Source organism: Theropithecus gelada, chromosome 1, assembly GCF_003255815.1.
Source record: "Theropithecus gelada isolate Dixy chromosome 1, Tgel_1.0, whole genome shotgun sequence".
Classification (NCBI taxonomy): domain Eukaryota; kingdom Metazoa; phylum Chordata; class Mammalia; order Primates; family Cercopithecidae; genus Theropithecus; species Theropithecus gelada.
In genome coordinates, this window is record NC_037668.1 from 39,331,780 (window position 1) to 39,351,354 (window position 19,575).

General features: G+C 43.0%; 1 protein-coding gene across 4 annotated transcripts in view; it reads left to right on the forward strand.

Moving 5' to 3' along the window:
* The window catches only part of PEX14 (peroxisomal biogenesis factor 14), a 158,026-nt gene that overhangs the window by 108,531 nt on the left and 29,920 nt on the right, over positions 1-19,575 (forward strand). For 3 of the 4 annotated variants that reach the window (XM_025382312.1, XM_025382319.1, XM_025382316.1), the window contains one exon: positions 18,601-18,729. The exons of the other annotated variant lie outside the window; for it this stretch is intronic. In XM_025382312.1, the coding sequence (XP_025238097.1) occupies positions 18,601-18,729 (129 nt within the window). The remainder of the gene's footprint in view (positions 1-18,600; positions 18,730-19,575) is intronic. 4 annotated transcript variants of the gene reach the window in all.

A 19,575-nucleotide genomic window follows, 5' to 3' on the forward strand; every position in this document is an offset into this window, starting at 1 on the left:
ACGAGGGACCTGACTCATAGCTGTTAAATGTCAGAGCCAGGATTGAAACATAAGCCACTTTTTTTCCTATTTTTTTTTTAACCACTATGTTATGCTTCTAGTGGAGGAAGCAGCTGACACATGAATTAACAAATAAGTGTCCTATTGATATGAGCTACAAAGGAAAAGAACAGTCTTCTGTGTCTTAGTAAGGGTTCAACCAGAGAAGCAGAACCAATGGGAAATATGTATGCTGTTGCCACGTCTGAGGCTGGAACTTGAGGTCTACATGGCAGGTAGTCAGGAAAGGAAAATTAAGAGCAGTCTGGAATCCCACGAGGGCAGAATGAAATCTGTTTCCATTCTTGTTGCCTTTGACCTTGGTGTTAAGAGGATGCTTGTTATCTTTTTTTTTTTTTTTTGAGACAGAATCTGGCTCTGTTGCCCAGGCTGGAGTGCAGTGGTATAATCTCGGCTCACTGCAACCTGCACCTCCGGGTTTCAAGCAGTTCTGTACCACAGCCTCCCGAGTAGTTGAGATTACAGGCATCTGCCACCACACCCTGCTGATTTTTGTATTTTTATTAGAGACAGAGCTTCACCATCTTGGCCAGGCTGGTCTTGAACTCCTGACCTCATGATCCACCCACCTTAGCCTCCCAAAGTGCTGGGATTACAGGTGTGAGCCACCATGCCTGACTGATCCTTGTTATTCTTATTTGTGCATTCTCCCAAATAAGCTTGAGGAACATCTGAGATAATTTAAAATAATTGGGTTTTTAAAATTGAAATTGTGTTAAACTTATAAATTAATTTGAAAAGGCTTTTTCATTTGTCTCCCTTTATTTCTCTTTGCAACATTTCTTTATACTGATCTAACATTTTGTAAGGCTATAGTAATTTTATATTTCTCATGGCTACTACGAAAGGAATTTCTCTTCATTTTATTTTTTAATTATTGCTGGTACATAGGAGTGCTACTGATTTTTAATTTTATATACTATATCTTGCCATCCCACTTTCTTTAAATTAAATTTTACAGCTATATGGTCAATTATTATTTTGTAAACTTGTCTCTAATTCGTAGACATTTTAATTTTATTTCCTGCTTTATTACATAGGATGAAACTCCAAGAATAATGTTAAATGTTAATGATGACAGAGATAATGAGTTTTATGATAAATAGCTTTTTTTTTAAGAGGGGAAAAAAGGGATTTTCACCAAGTGCTACAAATATATCTTATAGCTATTGAAAATCTGCAATCCATGAAGCACCAGTATGCTTTATTCACATTTATGCACACACTGAACAGTTATTTGATGAATGCCCACTATGGGTTGATCAGTATTTTAGGTTTTGGGGATACAGTAATGAATAAGGCAGAGAATAAAAGTTCAACAACATCAAAATCCTCAGAAAACCGTATAAGATAAAAGAAAGGTTATAAAGCCATCTATGTTTGACGACCAGAGGAGTATTATCTAGAGAGTAATTGCTGTAGAAAAGTAACTAGGGTGTAGAAGACTACCTAGGGTGATCACAGAGGAGCTTTGGTGATGGAAGAGATAACCCTGAACAACTGACAAGCTCAGAGTGGGGTTGGGAAGAAGCTACTCTGATGGCTGGAACATCAGGGGTAGAAGACTAATGCCTGACTCTCTCCAGAGTAAGAGGCATATCAAGGGCTGATGAATAAACTAGTTTGCCTTAGTACAGGGTGAGTATATGGTAACAGGCATGTTGTTTTGTTTTGTTTTGTTTTGAGATGGAGTCTCACTCTGTAGCCCAGGCTGGAGTGCAGTGGCACAATCTCAGCTCACTGCAACCTCTGCCTCCCAGGTTCAAGTGATTCTGCTGCCCCGGCCTCCTAAGTAGCTGGGACTACAGGCACCTGCCACCACGCCCGGCTAATTTCTATATTTTTAGTAGAGACGGGAGTTTTACCATGTTGGCCAGGCTGGTCTTGAACTCCTCGACCTCAAGTGATCTGCCCCCCTTGGCCTCCCAAAGTACTGGGATTACAGCCATGAGCCACCATGCCTGGCCTGGTAACAGTTTTTATACTTACCTCTGGGGATCCTTGGAGATTCTGAGAAGATATTTCAGGGGCAAAGAGGGAATCAAGAAGGTAGGACTGATTTTTCTCCATGCCCTTCCGGACCTCCCAAAACCTGAACATTACTGTTTACATTTTGGGTTTTCCATTTATTTATTCTTTCTACACTTCTTAATTTTTTATTATTTTATTATTATTTTATTATTTTTTATTTTTTTTTGAGATAGGGTCTTGCTCTGCCACCCAGGCTGGAGTGCAGTGGTGCAGTCATGGCTCACTGCAGCCTTGACCTCCTGGGCTCAAGCAGTCCTCCTGCTTCAGCCTCCCTAGTAACTGAGACTACAAATATACACCATTGCACCCAGCTATTTTTTTTAAAAAAGGTGAGGTCACACTATGTTGTCCAGGCCGATCTTGATCCTGTACTCAAGTGATCCTCCTGCCTCAGCCTCCCAAAGTGCTGAGATTACAGGTATTGTCCACCACGCCTGACTTTTTACACATTTTTATTGAATACCTACTAGGTGCCAGTAGAACCTATGTGTTTTAGGTACTAGGAACATAGCAGTGAATAAAATAACCCCAAATGTAATGGTAGAGTGGGAGGGAGAAGGCAGTAAATAGAATAAAATATAAACATAAGTTGAGTAAGAGCAATAGAGGATTCTTCTTAGGAATTTGCCATTTTAAATGGGATGGTTTGGAAAGGCCCCTCTAAGATAACATTTTGAGCAAAAACTTGAAGAAAACGAGGAAGCAAACCATGCAGATTTCTGCGTAGAAAGAGTTTCAGGAAAAGGGAATGACCGATGCAGAAGCTTGAAGAGGAAGTGTGTCTGGCAAATTCCAGGAACAATAATGGTAGGCCAGGTGGATAACAATGAGAGACGAAGTCACAGCGTTCACAGGAAGTAAGGTTGTGTAGGGCAACATTGTCTTGGTGAGGACTTTGGTTTTACCTTGAGTAAAATGGAAAATCATCAGTGTTTTAAGCAAGGAGTGATACCATCTGATGTAAGGTTTAATAGGATCACCAGGGTGGAAGCTGGGAGACTAGTCTAGTATTAAGATGGCCTCAGATTCCCTGGATATTTTTTGGAAGTAAATCCAATAGAATAGCCTGATTTGTTGGATCTGGATATGAAAGAGAAGTAGAAATTAAGGATGACTCCAAGGTTTTTGGCCTTGTGTGACTAGACGTTTGGAGTTGTCATTAACTAGGAATGGAGCAGTTTGGTAGGGCAAGATTAGGAGTTCAGTGTTAGACATATTAAGTTTGAGATATCAGACATCCAAGTGGAGGTATCAGGTGGGCAGAGGGATATTATGAATCAAGTTCAGAGGAAAGATCTGAGCTACAGATATAAATGTAACATTGTTAACTTCTTGATTTTGATAATTATTCTGTGGTTATATACAAGCTGTGGTTATATACAAGCATGAGCTTCCCCCACTCCCACCCCAAATCAAGACATGCTTACTGAAATATTTAAGGGGTAGGGTGTGATGTCTGTAACTTAGTCTCAAGCAGTTCAGGGAAAATAATCGTATAGACAGATCAATAGAGAATAATAAAACAAATGTGATGAATTTAACATTTAAAGAGCCTGGATGAAAGATATATGAGAATTCTTTATACTATGCTTTCAGCAGCTTTTACTAAATCAGAAATTATTTCATAACAGAATGTCTTTAAAAAGTGAAGGAAAACACAGCATTTCCAGGCAAACAAAAAGAGAAAAGTCATCACCAGCACACTGTACTAAAAGAAACACTAAAGGAGTTTTTAGGCAGAGAGAAAACAATCTTACATGGAAACACAGAAATGTAGGAAAGAATGAAGAACAAACAAAAGGACACATATCAATGAATATTGACTGTGTAAAATAAGAATGTCTTTCTTATGGATTTTAACATACATTATAATTGAAATGCATGCCAGTACACGAAAGGAGGGGTGGAGGGAAAGTGTTCTATGTGCGAGGACTTTGGGGGAACGGTAAAATTTCTCGTTTATATCACACTATAGTAAGTAAAGGGTATATTGTGATGTCTAGGGCATTGGTTCGCAAGTGTTTTAGTCTCAGGACCCCTTTCACTCTTTTTTTTTTTTTTTTTTTTGAGACGGAGTCTCGCTCTGTCTCCCAGGCTGGAGTGCAGTGGCCGGATCTCAGCTCACTGCAAGCTCCGCCTCCCGGGTCCACGCCATTCTCCTGCCTCAGCCTCCCGAGTAGCTGGGAATACAGGTGCCCGCCACCTCACCCGGCTAGTTTTTTTTTGTATTTTTTAGTAGAGACGGGGTTTCACTGTGTTAGCCAGGATGGTCTCGATCTCTTGACCTCATGATCCACCCGTCTCGGCCTCCCAAAGTGCTGGGATTACAGGCTTGAGCCACCGCACCCGGCCCCCTTTCACTCTTAATTGAGGATCTACCATTAGGCAAACATCCAGTAATTATTGTTGCAGACAAGTTCCATTGATGGGTGCTCAAATGAGAAGATGAAAGTTTGAAGAGAAAGAGCGAAGTGTCTTTTCCAAGCTGTGTATTAACTATGAAAGAAAAGATAGTAACTTTGCAGTAGAGAAATCCATCAGCAACCACCTTGTACAAGGTAATAGAGGGAAAAACTGAATTAAAAAGAAGACAGGAGAGAAAAGAGAGCACTAAACATGTCAAAAGGAAAACAAATTGTAACATGAAAGAGATAAACCCCCAAATTTCAGCATTTATGTTAAATATAAATGGAGTAAATACTCCATTAAAAGTGGTTGGTCAAGATTAGATTTAAAAGACTTGCTGCTTGCATCAGACACAACTTTAGTATAAAGATACTTAAGGATTAAATGTCAAGTGATGGAAAAAGATATACCATGCAAACACTAACCACAAGAAACTCGGTACTAATACCAGACAAGGTGGTCTTAAAAGTAGAGTCAGAAGGCCAGGCGTGGTGGCTCACACCTGTAATCCCAGCACTTAGGGAGGCCCAGGTGAGTGAATCACCTGAGGTCAGGAGTTCAAGACCAGCCTGGCCAACATGGCAAAACCCTGTCTCTATGCAGTGTTGCATGCCTGTAATCCCAGCTATTCGGGAGTCTGAGGCAGGAGAATCGCCTGAACCTGGGAGACGAAGGTTGCGGTGAGTGGAGATCGCACCACTGCACTCTAGCCTGGGCAACAGGGCAAGACCCCATCTCAAAACAAACAAACAAACAAAAGTAGAGTCAGAGATAGAAAAATTTCAGAATAATAAAATGGTCAATCACCAACAAGATGAACATTTCAAAATACTTACACACCTAATAAACATAACTTCAATATATGTAGAGCAAACCCGGACAGACCTGGAAGGAGGACTGGACAAATCTATCCTCATGGGGCGTTTCAAAACTTCTCTGTCCATGTTTGATAGTACAAACAGACAGAGCAATCCAGATTCCAACAGCACAGTGAACAAACTTGCCTTATTACGTAGAATGCTGTACTCACTGAAGACGATAAACAAAAAGTGTTCAGTCTCATTCGCTGTCAGAGAAATGCAAATTGAAATCAGAATGTGCTATCCTTCACACCCACCAGAATGACTAAAATGGAAAAGACTGAGAACTCTGCTGCTGGGCGTGGGGCAGCCAGAGCTCTCCTGCTCTGCTGGTGGGAGTGTGAATTGCTGTGACCATTTTGGACATTGTTGGCAGTATCTGTTAAAGCTGAGAAGATGTGCACTCTATGATCGCGCATTTCCCCTCAAAAAGTATATCTAAGAATGTTGATAGCAGCATTATTCATAGATGGTCCAAAACTGGAAATAGATACATTCTTTTACTGTCTAAGAATACAATACAACAATTTGAATGAACTGTGGCTACGTATAGCAACAAGGATGACTCTTGCAAGCATAATGTTGAACAAAAGGAGCCGTTTATCAAATAGTGCTTTCCATATTATCCCACACATAAAATTCAAAAGCAAGCACACTGAATCTGTGGTATTAGAAGTTAGGTGGTGACTGGGAGGAGATGAGGGATGTTGCTAGAAGCTGTTACTCTATTTTTTGGTCTGAGTGGTAGTTACATAAGTGTGTTCACTATGGGAAAATTCATTAAGCTGTACACTTAAAATGTGCATGCTTTTCTGTATATATTCAATGCCAACAAAAGTTTACTTAAAATTATAATGAAGCTGTGCGTGCTGGCTCACGCCTGTAATCCCAACACTTTGGGAGGCCGAGGCAGATGGATCACTTGAGGCCAAGGCAGATGGATCACGTGAGGCCAGGAGTTCGAGACCAGCCTGGCCAACATAGTGAAACCCCGTCTCTACAAAAATACAAAAATTAGGGCTGGTGGCACACTCCTGTAATCCCGCCTTCTCGGTAGGCTGAGGCACGAGAATTGCTTGAACCTGGTAGGCGGAGGTTGCAGTGAGCCGATATGGCACCAGCCTGAGTGACAGAGTGAGATTCTGTCTCAAAATAATAATAATAATAATGAGACAATTGTTTAACCTTTCAGAATGGCAAAGATAAAAAGCTTGATAGCGTCATGTAGGCAAGGTTGAGGGAATGTGAGTGGGAAACAACCTGGAAGAAGGTTTGACAGGTCTTATTAAAATTAAAACTGCACACATCTGAGTCTATTCCTAGGGATATAGTTACACGTGAACAAGTGGTATATTCAGGGTCCTTTATTATGGCTTTGTTTGTAGGAGTAAATGTTCAGTAGGGGATGTTAAATAAATTATAGTACATCCATACCAACCATATAGCCATTAAATAGAATGAGAGGTTCTGTAGATGCTAATATGGAGTATCCTCCAAGATAACCTAATTAAAATAAGCAAAGTATAGAACAGCGTGTATAGCATGCCATCATTTGTATAAAAATATACATACAGATGTACACACATATGTATACACTCATGTGTTTTTTTTTTTTTTTTTTTTTTTTAAGAGATGGAGTCTCGGCCAGGCGCAGTGGCTCATGCCTGTAAGCCCAGCACTTTGGGAGGCCAAGGTGGGTAGATTATGAGGTCAGGAGTTCAAGACCAGCCTGGCCAAGATGGTGAAACCCTGTCTCTACTAAAAGTACGAAAAAATTAGCTGGGCATGGTGGTGGATGCCTGTAATCCCAGCTTCTTGGGAGGCTGAGGTAGAGAATTGCTTGAACCCAGCAGGCTAAGGTTGCAGTGAACCGAGATTGCACCACGGCGCTCCAGCCTGGGTGAAAGAGCGAGACTCCGTCTCAAAAAAAAAAAAAAAAAAAAAAAAAAAAAGAGATGGAGTCTCACTATGTTGCCTAGATTTGAACTCCTGGACTCAAGTAATCCTCTTGCCTCATCCTCCCAAGCAGCTGAGATTATAGGTGTCCACCAGTGTGCCCAGCTACATGTATGCTTTTTATATAAGAAACTTTAGCAGCAGTTGCCCCTGGAGGATGTAACAGGGTGGCAGGTGTGGGAAGGAGACTGACTCTTCACAGTAAGGTGGTCCCCCTTATCCATAGTTCTGCCTCTCACGGTTTCAGGTACCCGAGATCAACCAAAGTCTAAAAATGTTTAAATGGAAAATTCCAGAAATAAATGATTCATAAGTTGTAAATTGTGTGCCATTCTGAGTAGCTTGATGAAATCTCATGCTCTCCTACCTGGGATGTGGATCATCCCTTTGTCCAGCTTATCCATGCTGTGGACGCCTCCACCTGGCAGTCACTTAGTAGCCCTCACGGTGATCAGATCGATGGTCATGGTATCCAAGTGCTTGTGTTCAAGTAAGCTCTATGTTACTTAATACTGTCCCCATGTGCAAGAGTAGTGATGCTGGCAATTCAGATATGTCAAAGAGAAGCCGTAAAGTGCTTCCTTTAAGTGAAATGGAGAATGCTCTTGACTTAATAAGGAAAGAAAAAAAAATCATATGCTGAAGTTGCTAAAAATCTATTGTAAGAACAAATCTATCCATGAAATTGTGAAAGAGGAAAAAAAATTTGTGCATAGAATGTATAGAATTTTGTATTATCTGCGGTTTCAGGCATTCACTGAGTGTCTTAGAATGAATCCCCCCACAGATAAGGGTGGGGTACTGTATACCCTTTTATATCTTTAGAACTTTATACAATACAAATATTTTTTTAAATATTAATTTTTAAAATAATTGTTAAAAATCCCTTAGAAAAGGTGTTCTCTCAGTAAGTCCAGTAGAGCCCACATTTTCCTTCACACTGAAACAGATCTTTGGTTTAATACCAGATGACATAGTCTGCATCGCATACGAGTGCCAAGCTGTGTGGGAGAAAATAGCCTGTGACACAGTGCTCAGACTGCAAGGGTGTGTGGGAATGAGGTAATGAGGGCACAGCGGGTTCAAACATCCCATCTTGTGCTCACTGGAAGATGCAGCACTTGTGGAGTGAAATGGTGAGCCTGTCCCCACACCCACCGGGTGTAGTGTAATTTCCCTCTCTCTCCCCTGCTGAGCAAGTGTAAGTTGAATTCAGAGGGTAAGTTGAATTCAAGTCTTGAACCTCCTGGGCTGAAGCAATCCCCACCTCAGCCTCCCAAGTAGCTGGCACTACAGGTGTGCACCACCATGCCCAGCTAATTTTTGTAGAGTTGTTGTTGTTATTGTTTGTAGAGATGGGGGTCTCACTGTGTTGCCCAGGCTGGTCTCAAACTCCTGAGCTCAAGCAGTCTGCCCGCCTTGGCCTCCCAAAGTGTTGGGATTACAGGTGTGAGCCACTGCGCCCGGCTGATGAACCGTCTTTCTGCATAAGTCTTTTACTACATTATTTTATTATTTCTTAGAAGCAAAATAAGTCAAAGGTATGAACATTTTTAAAACTCTTGTGATAGAGTGCTGAAGTGTCTTCCAAAGTTTCTCAGTTGCTCTTCCACGGCACCCTCACTGGCATTGGCCATCCTCATGTTTAAAAGCAGTTTTTAATTTGAAGAAATCCAGTCTGAATAACTTTGCCAATACATCTGAATGATAAGCTGAAAGTCAGAGATGTCAGTGTTACCTTTCAGCTTGAATGAGATTTGGAATATTCCACCCCCCGCCCCATGCTGTATAGAATAGTGCTGAGGAGCCTGGGCCTGAGGTCTGAGCCCGGCCCTCCACCCTGCAGCAGAGAGAGCTCACATAGGCCAGTTCATGTCTGTGAGCCTCAGGCTCCTCCCCTGTAAATGGGGAGAATCAAGTGCCTACTTCTGGCACTGCTTGGAGGTGCCACAAAACTGTGAGCCTGCTAACAAAACCGTGAGCCTGCAAACAAAAGCGTGGGCCTGCAAACCTTGTGTTGTGCCCCTCGGCGGGCCTGCACAGGGTTAGCGTGGAGCTCAAAGAGTTAAAGATGTAAAGAACTAAAACCCTCTGCTACACGTGGGCTGAATACACTTGGCCGTTACTTTGAGTGAAGAGTGGAAATATGAATGATTTGTGTGTGTGTGCGCACGTGCTTTTCTTTATTTTCCATGTTTTCTGCAGTTGACATGTTATTTTGTTATCTCTATATATATCTATATTATTCTATATACTCTACCTATTATACATTATAGAGAGAGAAACAGACAAAACTCATTCAACATAAGAAACTGGGGGGAAGGGGTCCTAGGGGGCTCCCATTTAACAGGTAGGGAAAATGAGATCTTGCACTCTTACATTGCCTAGCAGAATAAGCACTCAAATATTTATGGATGTGGTTGAGTGCTACATATTTATCTCAATACTAATAATGTTGACAGTAGCAACCAATACCAGATTCATTTGAGCTACACAACTAGGTGGTGACAAAGTAATTTATGTATTGACCTATTAGGACATAGCATGTTTTCATGTGTTAATATCAGATTAATGTGAGGACTTGCAAGAACATCTGATGGCTGCATGGTAGCTGAAATCCTCAGGAAGTAAGCTGAATGCCAAATAATAGACCTTCTGATCACATGCTTAAGATTCAAGATGTAGAAGAAAACCCCAAAGGAACATTTATAACATCCAGCTGAGTGACTAAAGAGCGTGCCCTAGTGCACCAAACTCTTGTGACAAGGTTTTCTTAAAGGAACAAAAAAATCTCCACCTTGATTTGTGTCCTATAGTGGAGTTGTTTCCCAAATCAGGCTGTTTCAAAGAACATATGAGACAGCGTATGGCTAGCCCTCCCATCCCAAAGCAAATGTTTGTTTTGTTGCAGTGATGGAAACATTTCCATTGGTGAAGCAAATATTTAGAGCTGAAAGAAACATTTGGGCAGCCAGGATGTGTCAAAATAGAACAGATGTCTGCCTTTTAAAAACACATTAAAAAAAAAAGCCACCTTGTACTTGGCTGCTGTGGTCGCAGCCACAATGGGTTAAGCAAGAAGTTAGAAATTGTGGACGTCTTTCTGTTATAATCCCAGCTCCTAGGCTTGGCTTTGTATCTTTTTCTGTCTTGGTTTTTCTCTTCCAGAAAATGGGGTTAACCATTGTAAGTGATTTTGTTCAGGATCAAGTCTGGTTGGTTCGTTCGTTTTCCCCAAATATTTTCTTTGTTCTTAAATTTATCTATTTGAATCAGAAATCTATTAACAGGGAACAAAATTCGTAAGGCTGTGCAGTGAAAAGTGTTCTTCGATCTCTGTTCGCCAGCGACTAGACTAGTCCTCTCTATAACCAGTGTTACCAGTTTCCTGTCCTCCTTTTCTTTCAGGTATATACACACTGTGTGTGTGTGTGTGTGTGTGTGTGTGTGTGTGTGTGTGTGTGTAGACTTCTCTGTACCCTTCACCTAGTTTTCCCCAGTGCTCCCGATGTTCTCTTTGGCTTTCTTCTTTCGGGGGTGTTGACTCTGAGAGTTTGCTTCTTTTTTTTTTTTTTTTTTGAGACGGAGTCTTGCTCTGTTGCCCAGGCTGGAGTGCAGTGGCGCAATCTCGGCTCACTGCAAGCTCCGCCTCCCAGGTTCACGCCATTCTCCTGCCTCAGCCTCCCGAGTAGCTGGGACTACAGGCGCCCGCCGCTGCGCCCGGCTAATTTTTTCTATTTTTAGTAGAGACGGGGTTTCACCATGGTCTCGATCTCCTGACCTTGTGATCCACCCGCCTCGGTGCTTCTTTAAAATATGCAGACTGTGTCAGGTCGCACAGGGCAGCAGGTGTGTCAGGCTGCCCATGCTCCCTGCCCCCTGCCCCTGCCCAGCACAGAGAGCCCCGTGTGGGAATCCAGTTCTGGGGCTCACACGGGCTGTGGGCAAGTCCCTGCCCCCTCTCTCTGTCCCTTTTTCTTGATCTATAAAACAGAAGGAAGAAAAGGAAAAGAACAGGAGAGAAGTCAGATAAACTCCAATTTTTCTTGTAGTTCTGAATTTCTTTCTTTGGTTGTCAAAGGCAAGTTGATTCCTTTTTTTAAACCACCCTTCATGACCTCTTCTGAAACAGGAGCAAGATTTAAGTATCACTAAAAGTGTTTGTCAATTTGACTTTTCCACGCATGCACAAACATACGTTTGGCTTACTTGGCATTTAAGGAGCAGAGATTCCTGATTACCATCCGCTTGGTCTTTAGGGACACAGTTTCTTCCCTAGGACCTACTCAGTATACTGTGGGAAGGGCTGACTTCTCTACCTGATGCCAAAGACCTGCTGTCTGTGGCAGCCACAACTATATTAATAACCATTATAACTATGTATAAACTGCTATTAATCCTCTGGAATTGATCAAATATCGAAAATAACGTCTCTTTGTTTTTGTTTCTAACTTAGCAGAGAGGGATTAAAAGAAAAAAGAAAAAAAAATCCTTTAGATTATATAGATCTAAAAATAGACATCATGGATGCTGATTGGAAACCCTCCCAGTCTTTCATATGAGAGATCTCAATTTGTGTTACACAGAGGGGCAGCTCACTTCTGTCTTGTTCACTAGTTATACTACTCCCCAGAGAAGCTCAATAAATTTTATAGGAAAGTTTCCTCCTTATGCGGAAGGAGCTAAGCTCAATGACTGGTGTGTCTGATATAATTTAGGGCTCCAAGGGAGTACGTCTGCCTTGTGGAATAACCTATCAAAAGTAAATGTACAGAAACTTTCGATCTTGGTTGATTTGGCTGTGTCATTGAAACTGCTGAGCACTGGACCCCGTGAACCCAGCCTGTCTGCTTTGGAATTAAACTGCTCCCCCAAACTCGCATTTAATTCGCTGCTCAAATGGCCTTCTGTGTGTTTCACTGGTAGTGGCTCCTGAGCTTGCCTGCTGTTGTTGCATGGTTTCCACCACTAGCCCTTTGAAACCTCCAAACTTGGACTTGGTTGAGTTTTTACATCCCTCTTTGCCTCCTCTGTTGACATTAGGACAGCAGACCTGCCTTCTCTTTAGGCTTCCAGTGGAACAAACCTGCCAGCTTCTCAGTCTTTCAGCTAGCAGTGAAAGACATTCTGCACTGGCCTTTTTACTCAGTGATTTACACTGGGAGACGTGGCTGGGTGATATCCAGTGTCCTTTTGTCTTTGTGTTTATTTTTCTTCCACATTTAATGTATTTAAAGGATATATTGTCTTTGTGGTTCACTGGGATAAGGAGGGATTGGTGCAAGTTTTAATGAGAGGTGCCCCAGCTCTCTGTGTTGAGCTGAGAATTATCTTCTTGGTTAGATATCTTTCTTTCTTTCCTTAGGTGGCAGGAGGCAGTGTTTTGCTGCTTTTTGAAATAATGTTTCTGCCTAACGATTTCTAGAAGGATACCGAGAGGACATTCAGCTTCAGGACATCATCAGCAACTTTTTCTCCTGTTGTTTGAACTTCCCTCATTTAAGGAGAGGGAAAAGTCTCATGTCTTGTTCTTGAATTTACATATCAATATTAAGATGATGGGAACCAGCCCCCCGCCACTCCCCATCAGATCAATTCTTAGAAAAACTCTTTCATTCAGGGTAATGACATTTGGAACTAGTTTTCTCAGAAACTGTTTTCACTGCTTGGGAATAGTTAATCAGTGGAGGAAAAAGTGTTTGGCTTATTTGCTTAATATTTTAACCAAGTGAATTAGACAGGTTGGGGGGCTGGGGGAGGGGATAAGAAAGTGGGTGGGGGAGGCCCCATAAACAAGGTGATATATAATATTTTTTTTGTTCTCCTTTTAAATAAATACCGATCAGCTTTATGTTCAGAGACAATAGGAGCCGTTGGCTTAAATTTGCAGTTTACTGTATTTATGGCTGTAATATCAAGGTGCTGCCGTCGTAATTTCATGCCCCAATGAGAAGAGCAAGGTCGAAGCAAATGCTTCCATCGGCATCTGCTAACACACTAACTCATAAACAAGGCCCGGCTGGATCAGGTGGCACGGAATAATACAGGCTAATGAAATACAGCACAGCTTTCCATTACTGTTAGTTTTTACAGTGTCGTCATTACGTGTAATTTATGTTTAAAAAATTCAATTTTATACAAGGCACTGGGAAATAGGGGTCTCCAGGTCATCCCACGACTTTTAGAGGCTCTGAGAGTCCTTATTGTACTCTACTGTTCCAACAAAATGTTCATAAAGTAAAATAAAAATACCCTTTTCCCCTTCCCCTCCCTGAACCTTTTCTGAGAGAGTTGATTTTTTCTTTTAATTTGGGGAGTATTTTTAGCCAACTGTCTTCTCTGCCTCATCTCCTGCCAGAGTGTGCCGGGGCAGATAACTTAGTTGTTCTGAGAGAGGTGACCCCCTCTCAGTGTCTGTGAGTCCCAGATGAATTGGCCAAGTCCTAGAAATAGAGGGGCTGTAGAGCGGGGAGGAAGAGGTCTCAGTGACCAGCCCTTGACTGCCACCCTTTGCCGCTGGCCCCTTGGCCCTGTTCCCATGATCCCAGTCAGACGCCACATTTTTATAATAAAACTAGGGCTGAGCAGGAAGGCGCTGGCAGGAGTTCATTATCTTGCTTATTTTCAAACTCTTCCTAACCCTTCTGTCCTGGTTGTTGTTTGACCTGAAAGATGAAGAGAACACTGCTGTCTTCTGTCATCTGTCTTTCTGCTTCACCTGCATAGGGCCAGGCCCCGTGGCAGTGCCCAGCGGTCACTGGGGACAGTGCTGAGGTTACTTATCCTGAGAAACCCTTGCACGGCCTGTCCCGCAGAGAAAAGACAGCCCTTCCGGGTCCCTGGTTTGAGTCGTGGGAAAGGACCCTAGGGCATCACAATCACAGCCAGTACCCTGCAGCTCACAAAGTCAATCAGTTTGGTTTTGTTTGCATTTGAACAGAAACCTTGAGAAAAAGAAAGCAAATTTGTTTATCTTCTAGGGGATAACAATAGGCAAGTATGGCAGCCCTGCGGGCCTGCAGGTCAGACACTGCAGCAGTGACACCGGGCTTTTATTAATCAATAGATGTAGCTCTCTTGTTCTGTCCTTTGAAAAAAAGCTCACCCTGGAGAAGAGATGCTTGGCCCAGCTCCTACACAAGGGCAGGAGCCATCTCCTGGTCCGGGGAGCTCTTCCGGAGGTTTTTGCCAGTAGATTCTAGAGAACTGAGAGAACAAGAAGTCCGCCCCTACTCTGGGCACATGGAGTCCTCCTTCAGAGAGTTTGGTTTGAATTGAGAGCTCTCAGTTTTGCATATCAGGCATCTATGATGTGAAAAGATGAAGTGGCCTCTTTACCTGTCAGAATCAGCCCACACCCTCTTCGCCTCCCCCCCTCTCAGAGAAGCTCCCTCGTCCCTTTCTCCTCCTTCTGACTAGAGCTAGTGAGTGGAGAGAGTCACTGAATGGGAATTTCTTAGTGTTTTTCTCTATCAATAATAAATTTTAATTGTCAGTGCTGTAGACTGGGTGGCTGGGGGTTGGAGAGCTGGTAGCTCTTGAAAATCACCAAGTGGCAGAAAAGAAGTTATAGGAAGAACATCTAAAGGCTTGGTGCTAGTGGTATCAGGTAATGCATATTGATGCCTCAACTAAAAGAACATTTGGGGCTTTATGAAAATTGACAATTCTTCCAAAGGTAGCAGCTAAAGGAAGACTTAGATGAATAGAGGAGGGAGGAGGCTTGCAGGACGGCGAAGCCCTTTGCTTCCAGCTCTCTGCCTGCTCAGCCATTGCTCCGTCCCTCTGCAGTTAGATTATTCCTCGCAGATAGCAATCAACTGGAAGGAAGTGTGTGTGTCTAATTTGCATGAGATTATTTAAAACAAAAAAAAAGGTCTGCATTAGTCAGGGTAATGGTAAACAACGCAAAGAGAGATGCCTTTTATAATATAGCCTGTGCCTCAGCTTTCAGAGCCAAATATAATTCACTTACAATTGGCAGTTTCCTTTATTATTCCTTTTAACCTTTTGGATTCTGCAAGGTCTCAATCTAAGCTCAGCAGTTTGTCTTGGCAGGGGTGGGAAGGATGGGGCTAGGGCACCTGGATGTCCTATGTTGGCTCCATGGCAGCACTTTGACCCTGAGGGCGGGGTCATCACAGCACCAAGAGCCAATGACTGGGCAGATAACTAGTTGTGATCTGGAGACAGGTGGGTGTTCCCACTCAGTCTCCCTAAGTTCCAAATGAATCACCTGAGTCCTGTAAATGCAGTCCTGAAGCCGGCCAGCTCTGCCTAAGGTGGGGACATTCCAGAGGAAGATGACACCCAGGGAAGTCTGTGACAGGCATTTGGACTTGATTTGGGGTTAGAATATTAGAACGAGAACAAGACGAGGACATTCTATCTTTTCACTCTAGTATTGTTCAAAAAGCTGTCCAGGTATCATTTACAGATAGGAGCCAGGGGTTAAGTTCCTGTGTTGTTTCAATGTAGCCCCAAAACAATATTCACTGACTCCTTCCTGTAGATGAGAGTGGCGGGGTAGGGAGAAGAAAATGTAATCCTTCTGTGAAGCTCTTTAACAAGACTGAAGACTTAGGACATAGTTTGAATCTGTCATTTGATGTTTTGTAACTCTGGTGTAGTGGAAAGTCACTGGGCTGAAGAGGGAGAGCCTTGAGTGCCCATCGCATCACTGCTCTCTACAAGTAGGATGTGGGGCATCGTTTTTACCCTCCTTGGGCCTCAGGTTTCTTATCTGTTAAATAAGGGCAGTGACCGGGATAATGGCCCGGCTCTGAATATGATTCAGTGAGATTGTTAAAACGCTTATTTTTTAAAAGAAGAGAAAGGATTCATTTACCATAACTAAATCAAAATCCTGACTCTTCCAGAGAACCAGGGATATCAGAATTTCAGCCAATATAAATTTTGAGCCTCAAATGATAAGGTCTCTGAAAAACAAGAGCTTGGAAGGAAGTACTGATGCCCTTTCAACTGTGGTCTCACTAGTGGGCTCGGCTGCGATAATGCAAGGAACATGTTTTATTAGGAAAATAGGCTTCATAAAAGCTCAGGGCCAGAGGGCAGAACTACGGGCAGGGAGTCCTGTCCCTTTAACCAGCTCCGGCTCTCAGGGCCGCAGCACAGCCTGTAGCTTACTGTATATTTCCCCAGTGTTAAACATTATTGTACTTGTTTATATTTGAAAGAGCCAAAAGGGAAAATGAGAATGCAACTGAATGCTCCTTTTGGGAAAATTATCCTCATTTGCAGCCAGCGGCTGACAAGGCACACGAACCACCAGGTTTATAAAATTCCGTAGTGTACCAGTGACCATCAGCCTGTGCTGACATCGCAGATGCTGCTTGCTTCTCTAATGGCTGATTATGAACTGGTTAAAACAATGTCTTTCCCACTAGGGCTCCAAAAGGGGTTCCCCTTCTTATTTAGTAGGAACGATCGGCAGTCACTACACAAGCTGGAACCCGACAGGCACAAACTCAGGGTGGGTGTATTCTCTGTTGTTGCCTGGTGTGCCTGTTGGTCCCGTCCCTGTTCTTCTCGGGAGGTGAAATTATGGGTAAAGCAGTCCCTTTGCCGCAAGCACCCCCTCTCTAGCTCCACTGTACTGACGTTCAGCTTTTGTCTTTGGAAGGTGGTACGTGATGCGCTATGAACCCTGGAAGCATTTTCATCCAGCCCACCAATCTTTTGAGAGCATGGTGCTATCAGGGCAACCCGGTGGCTCTTCAGACTTCCCAGTGGTGTGGCCGTGCCTGCCCTTGGCCAGCTCCACTGTGTGAAGAGGGTAAAGAGGGGAACAGCTGCAGTTTTAAATGGGGACAGTCCTCAAATCCTCAGCACAGAGAAGGGAAAAAAGAGTCCAGAGCTGTTTAGAAAAGTTTGGGCATTTTCCTTTGACCGGCTGTGGTAGGGCATGAAAAGTTTGAGGAGTGGCTGTAGTCAACTCACATGCCAGTATGGTGCAGGGCAGAGCTGTGCTTTAAAGCATTAATCTGCACCATCTATTAGCCCCTAGGCACAGAGTATGAGGCACCATGCTTTTGAAGATGCTGATCCTCAGAACCTCCTTGTACTTCATCTACCCCCAGAGGCAAATATACCATGCTGTGGGCCTCTAATGGAGAGCTGCCGACCAGATGTGGAAAAGCTCTCGGCTCTAGTTTAAAAGCTCTGTGTTGCGGCTCGCTTGGATGTTGGGATTCCCGGAACAGCACGGGCCGGCCGAGTGGTCTTTTGCAGGCTAGCAGTGACCTCCCACCTGCTTTTCCCACTCTCAGCAGCTGCAGCGCCTCTGTACACATAGCTACTTCCTGAGCTGGCCCCGTGCGACCACTCCTTTCATACTTCAGCACCACATTTCGTTCTGTTCTTTGGGTGGCTTGGGGCTCTCTTCCTCCTCCCAAGAGTCAGTGTCCCAAATTGGCTCAGACCCGGTGGAAATATCCCAGCTGTGTCCCCACTGGAAATGCGGCCTTCATGGGTTTTCATTTGCCTTTTATTCTTCTGTGGGCAAATCCTCTCCCCATGGCATAGCCACTGCAGATGGCGCCCTGCTACTTCCTGATGTCCCATGTATGGTGTGGTTTAGAGTGTTGGGAGGATTTTTAAAAGGGAAAAGAAAAACTAGCCAAAGGCAATACAGGCAGCGTATGATAGGCTAGAGTAATAATCATCTGAAAGTTTGGGCCTGGCCTTGTTTTGATCTGTTTTCTTGTTTTATTTTCTTCTTTACATTCTATATCCCATTCATACTAATCACAGTCAGTCCTGATTTTTCTTTTTATTTCTGCATTTGTCATAAAATAAAGCAAATTATTCCCGTCTTCAGAAACGATCTAGACTAATTAGTCGTCTCACCCAATAATTAGTTTTTTGTTTCCCTGTCTGTTTTCATGCATTATTGTTAGTTTTTTCCCCTCTTTTTTTTAACACCATTACAGATTAAAATGAGCCACATTTGCAGTTGATGGTATCTGTTTTCGGGGGAAGAATGGAGAATTGCAGTACGGAGCGACTTCAAAAGCAGCAATAAACTCAAGGATAAATTAAGGAAATTGAATGAGCCACATTTGGAAGCAGTGTTGAGGCTAATATTCTGTCGCTTAAGGTTAAATTGCAACTCAGAGAGGTTCTGGAGAATCTGAAATCGGGGAGGCAACTTACTAGGATGCGAGGCATTCTGTGGCTGTAAAGGTCTTTGCTCAGTGAAGATTCTGTTGCAGCTATGGACACTGGCAAAAGGTACTCACCTGCAATGATGTCCTCTTCTCCCCAGGACTGACAGATGAAGAGATTGATATGGCCTTCCAGCAGTCGGGCACTGCTGCCGATGAGCCTTCGTCCTTGGGCCCAGCCACACAGGTGGTTCCTGTCCAGCCCCCTCACCTCATATCTCAGCCATACAGTAAGTCACCCGCTCAAACTCCTGCTTAACCTTCATTGGGATTCAGGACTCTGGCCAAAGGGCAGTGTTTTGTATCTCCCAGACTTAGCAAACCGGGAGAAACTGGGAGCAGCAGAAAGCTCTTGGGTTTTTCCCAAGGAATGTGACACACCTCAGTCTTCTAGACAAACTTTTTAAAATATGTGACAAAGGTTTAAGAAGAGACAAGGGATCAGAATAAATGATTTTATTGTTGTTTCAGGTATTTTGGTTACATGCAGAAAACCTGTACAACTATTTATTGATTCTGTTCCCATCTCCTCATACCATTGCTTTTGAATGTTACTGTTTCACTAAAAACAACGTGAACATCTGACTCATGGGTGCATTCTTGTTTGCTCACTGCAATAACCTGTCTCCCAATTTTATTTTTTTAAGTTAATATTTGTAAGTTTAGGTCAGCCTCCATTTCCCTCCCTCCTTTGTCCTGGCTATACCTTGTACATTCATGTAGTAGCAGTCTGTTAGGGAATTTCAGGTTAAAACATAAAGGTCCTTTTTGAATGTTGCTTTTAATTATTATATGAGATCATGACCCAAGAGGGGTCTTCCGTTGTTCTTAAATGAAAGCTACTATAGGAATAAAGTTTCTTCAAGCGAGTTATAAATGTATACCTCCAAAATGCAGCCAGAAGCCCTCCTTGAAATCACTTATAAAAAGTTTAAAAAGGCTAAAATTGACTACAAAGCTGTGGAAAATAGCTCCATTTTGTTTCTTTAATGAAACTCAGCATTGGGCTGGGCACAGTGGCTCAAACCTGTAATCCCTGCACTTTGGGAGGTTGAGGCAGGCAGATCACCTGAGGT